The sequence below is a fragment of the Rutidosis leptorrhynchoides genome, chromosome 4 (genome assembly GCF_046630445.1).
Source record: "Rutidosis leptorrhynchoides isolate AG116_Rl617_1_P2 chromosome 4, CSIRO_AGI_Rlap_v1, whole genome shotgun sequence".
NCBI classification, from domain to species: domain Eukaryota; kingdom Viridiplantae; phylum Streptophyta; class Magnoliopsida; order Asterales; family Asteraceae; genus Rutidosis; species Rutidosis leptorrhynchoides.
In genome coordinates this window covers 623,994,948-624,000,155 of record NC_092336.1, presented here as the reverse complement: position 1 = coordinate 624,000,155, position 5,208 = coordinate 623,994,948, and the positions used below count along the sequence as shown (strand labels likewise).

The 5,208-nt window shown below is 34.0% G+C and overlaps 1 protein-coding gene across 1 annotated transcript; it reads left to right on the top strand.

The window, feature by feature from the left end:
• The first annotated feature begins 721 nt into the window (after positions 1–721).
• Positions 722–4,208, top strand: LOC139904164 (uncharacterized). Its single transcript, XM_071886099.1, has 5 exons — positions 722–1,243; positions 2,716–2,752; positions 2,883–3,122; positions 3,205–3,252; positions 3,746–4,208. Exons 1-5 carry the CDS (start codon positions 927–929, stop codon positions 4,004–4,006), a joined length of 903 nt encoding a protein of 300 aa, XP_071742200.1. The 5' UTR covers positions 722–926; the 3' UTR covers positions 4,007–4,208.
• The last annotated feature ends 1,000 nt before the right edge of the window (positions 4,209–5,208 follow it).

Below are 5,208 nucleotides of genomic sequence, written 5' to 3'. Positions count from 1 at the left end.
AAAACTTATGATAAGTATTGCTAAAGTAGATACTTAAATACACGTGTATACTTTCTATTTAGGAAAAATGCAATGGGTTACCCAATTATGTTAGATCACCCACTCATACATCATTAACACTTTTAAAATATTATTATTAGTATGTAGTATCTAATCTCACATCGGATTGGAGATAAGTAGTTTGAGTTCGTTATAAATTAAATAATTATAATTATGTTATTACAATCATATCCTTTTGAGACGTGGCGGACACACGACTTGTCCATTTAGTGTTGTATGGATCTTAATTATGTAACTCTGATGAGGACGTAAGGTGGAGCTACTGTACCTGAAAGGCGTAATACGAGCTACATTTACATTTAAATCTTGTAGTGTAATAATTATTTAAGTAATTACGTTACGGTTCTAACAATTTGAGATAGCGTGCATTTTATATCTAAGTCCGCCACAAACACCATTATGGTTGAGGTTTGTGCATCGGTTTTAACAATTTGGGTCATTTTTCATAGTGTTGGTATAGCAAACAATGTGAACATCAATGTCACGGTTGAAGTTAACGAATAACAAACAAACCTAACTTAAAAACGACCTTACCTAAAGATAATTACATAAATAAATAGTAGTCAATTTAAAGATAAGCTAAAAATTGATACAAACCAGAAACACATGTACTTTACATCTATTGTAGCTTAAATGCAACAGAGTCTGTCATATGCTAATCCATACAACTGAAAATAGACATCATCGCCCTTCCTCACTCAAAAACAAAAAATCAATATAAACATTCTTTTAAAGATTTGATTTTTCAAAACTTTCGAGGGAAATCAATCAAACCCAGATAAAAAGATTGCATCTTTCATCTGGGTTTCAATTTATTGGGGTAAATTAATGATCTTGATGAGGTGGACTTTTATTATTTTTCAAGAATGGGAAATGTAACCTCAAATGTTGCTGCAAAGTTTGCATTTTTTCCACCCGACCCACCAACATATGATGTTTTTAAAGATGATGATGATCCAATAACGGGTGAAACAAGGTTTGTTTTTACAGGAATTACAGCAGATAAAAACGTTGATGTTCATTTACTTGATACAAAAGGCGGGAACAAAGTTGTTGCTACATATTGGAAACATCCTTTTGGGAAGTTGACTCTTTTGTATTCTCATGGTAACGCTGCTGATTTGGGTCAGATGAAAGAACTGTTTAATGAGCTTAGAGCTCATCTCAGAGTCAATATTATGAGGTATTATTGCATTTCACTAATAAAGTTTATTGCTTTATTGTTTATGGTTGTAAGATGTTTAAATTGTGTTCATATGTGTTTGATTCTTGGTTCTAGAGATTCTAATTTAATGGGTATATAAAGTATTGTGGTTTTTAGATTGGTAGTATATTGCCCTTTTAGGGATAATGGTTTTATAAATAATATTGTTTCAATTGTGTTCATATGTGTTTGTTTCTTGGTTTTGGGATTCTATAAATAAATGGATATTTTAAATTATATAAATATTTTTTTTTTCTGTGAAACTTTTGTGGTTTATGGTTGTTGTGTATTTGTGGTGTGTTATAATCCTGAGTTTGTTTTTTTTGACCTATGTCTTTGAATAGTTTGGAGATGTTTGTGTATTCTGCAACAAGCGATTTATGGTGTTCACTGTTCAGGATTTCGATTATTTGAATGTGTAGAATCGGTTTTAAGTAATGAATTTTGTACTAGTTGCTAAAAAAAACTGATTATCACCTTTTGAAAGAACGAGTAGCATAAAGATCGTAACCAAGAGGCTAAATTGAAGACGATCTTTATTGAGCTGTACTTCATTAAATTTAAGACACGAGTTTTTGCAATGTTTCCTTTCTGGAACGAGAGCGCAAGTTCAGTTACTAATTGCGCTCACCCAAATGATTACATAAAGTTGTGATTCATTTTTGTTTTACATGATTTTGTTACCTTATGAACCGTTAAATCCTTTCAAATAGTGGTCATTCCCTGCGAAATTGTTGCTCTCCTGGACATTTGGTAAATTAGCTCAAACTTTAAACTATTAATAGTTTTCGCCTTTTTGGTACTATGAGTGGGTGTGACAAACCGTTACTCTGCATTTATAGCTAAACCTAGTGGTGGTGGTGGTGGTGGTGGTGGTGAAGGCATGCCTAGCCAAAATTGGTGATGTGGAAGATCCCAAATTTGTAAGAGGGTAATTGTGTCATTTTGCAACTCCATGAAATAAACAAGTTTGTATTTTTACTAGTTATTGCCACACCTACACAGGGTTCATGCCTAATATGCTTGGTTCCATAGTTGAGTGATGAATGTATTCCATCTTGAAAACTTGGTGGTAGTATTTTATGCTAGTTTCTTGATTAGAACATCCATTTTTGTTTTGGCTAATAGTTGTCAACGATATACATTTTGGGTCAACCATTGCATGTCTTGTGGGTTAGAAGTGCTACATATATATATATATATATATACAACATAAATCTTTGCTTTTAATCTGTAATCCTTATAGAATTATTTTGACAAAAACTCATGAAACAATGTAGCTTTGTGCCAACTGTGTTGCACACAATCAGTAGCATATTGACTATTTGTAGAAGTATGTTTGACCTAAAATGTCAAAGTATATTTCTTTTTATAGTATATAATAATAAAATAATAACAATAACAATCTTTTGCAAATTCATTCACTCTGTTCATCTATCCTTGCATTACAGTTATGACTATTCGGGATATGGAGCTTCCACTGGCAAGGTAAGCGAAAACACATTGCTGATTGTACTTTGTAGATGAAAATGTTAAGGGTATTTTTAATTTTTTGACCAATGGTCAAACATTCAGACCAAACTATTAAGCCTTTTTTTGTTGCTTTCTTTCTTATCAGCCATCTGAATTTAATACGTACTACGATATTGAGGCCGTCTACAATTGTTTGAAAAACAATTATGGAACTAGGCAAGAAGACATGGTCTTATATGGACAATCGGTTGGCAGCGGGCCCACTTTACACTTGGCTTCTAGACTACAACGATTAAGAGGCGTTGTTCTACATAGTGCTATTCTTTCAGGAATACGTGTTCTGTATCCTACTGTCAAAATGACCTTCTGGTTTGACATTTTCAAGGTGATTACTCAGTTTCCATTCAACTTGTTTAACAATTTACTCAGCTTCAGTCTGATTAGTTTTTCTTTAACTTTTGGTACAGAATATCGACAAAGTACAGAAAGTCAGCTGTCCGATTCTGGTTATGCATGTAAGTATGATTTGTCTACACATAAGTAATTAGTTATTCATCTTCACTCAAGTCAAGAGATAATGAGATTAACAGAATCTGAATCTACAAATAACCATCACTAGATAGCCCAATGGTTCGGGCCATGAGTTCCTTGCAAGAGGTCTCAGGTTCAAATCCTGTATAAGACGAATATTTAGTGGTGGCCAGGGATGGGTTGCAAACAGGGACTAATCCTGCTGGGCTGCGTGTACATAGAGTATGGGGTCGGATTACTAGTCCTCCCGGGTAGCCCGAATATGAAAAACCTTCTACCTTATCCTGCTGGGCTGCGTATACATAGAGTATGGGGTCGGATTACCCGCCCTCCCGGGTAGCCCGAATATGAAAAACCTTCTACCTTTTACCCTTTTTTTTGAATTTGCTCATTCAAACATTATAAACTGCGTAAATTGAATCATTCTTTTCCGAAGGTGGATTATGAAAACTAATTGTTGATTTAAAAAAATCATAGGGTACGAATGATGATATTGTTGATTTTTCGCATGGGAGGAGATTATGGGAACTTGCAAAAGACAAATATGATCCATTGTGGGTCCAGGGTGGTGGTCATTCTAACCTCGAAAGTTTCCCAGAGTACATACGACACTTACGCAAGTTTATAAAAGCAATGGAGAAGCTCTCCTCCAAACAGAGCAAGCAACGCCTTTCTTCAGTCCCGATTATTAAAGAAGAAGCCAAACACAACAGATGTTTGAGATTCGGAATAAAGTGACCCTGTTTTTCTCGTTTGTAATTAAAATTATGGCTGTTGGATCTTTTTGTAAGAATGTATGTTTTCGTGTTTATGCTGGTTTGATTGATTGCCTGATTGTAATTAGAGTGTTGATTTTTGTGAGGATGTTTAGAGATATTCGATTTGTTGTTATTCAATTAAAGGAGGATATTTTGTAAAGCCGAACTGGAACAAATCAAGAATGTGATCTTTTTGATTTTTGGTTGGGTTTTATTTGGTCACCAGGCTGCTTTTGAGACCCAAATGGCATCAACAAATTATGAAGTTATTTTTTTACTTGGGAAAATACATAATTAAATTAAAATAGATCAAGAGATCTAGTAAGATTACAATAGGATCTGATTGAGTAGATCCAACGATCTACTTGAACAAGCACAGACATAATGAAGTTTATGGTACAATTATTTGATTTATTAGGAAACTCTTTACAGGTTTCAGGCTTTCAGATGCAACACATGCTGAACTTCATAACACCATGACCCAAGTTCTATCTAAATGATGCAAAAGCACCAATGTAGTTTTATAGAAACTTAATTGATTAGCAATTATAAGAAACTTATTTTTAGGCCAAAGTCTACTCTTTATATAAAAACTTTAACTTTGAATTAAAATTTTTAACCGGTCAACCCAACCAATATATATGCACAAAAAAAAAAACTACAATAGTAGATTTGACTCGAAGCCATCTTAACGTGTTATCTAAATTATACGATACATGATGGTGTTATTATGATATTGTACATTACAACATGTCGGAGATTTGGGAGTTATCAGTTTGTCGTGTATCCATCTTATCACATATACTCACTCTCTATCATAACTAACATACCTAAACTTCTTAGCTGATACATTAACGCCATGACAACATTTCACACTAAAAGCATCTAACAGATGTGTATGATTTATACACTAAGTCACTACCTATTATCTAATTAATCAAAAACCATAATAAACTCCAAAGAAGTGTAGATACCCTACACATAAAGCAAGACGAGCCACTCCGACACTGTTACAAGCATGGCGAAGGGCAAGCTGGCAGACGCTATAACCAAATGGTGCCTACGGCATGAAACAATGATAGAGCTTCTTAGCTTATGGGGGATGGTCCATAAGTACCATAGGGACATCTCATATGTAAAAATTTACCTTGTTGCAAAATATGTCTGTAAGCTACGTCATCG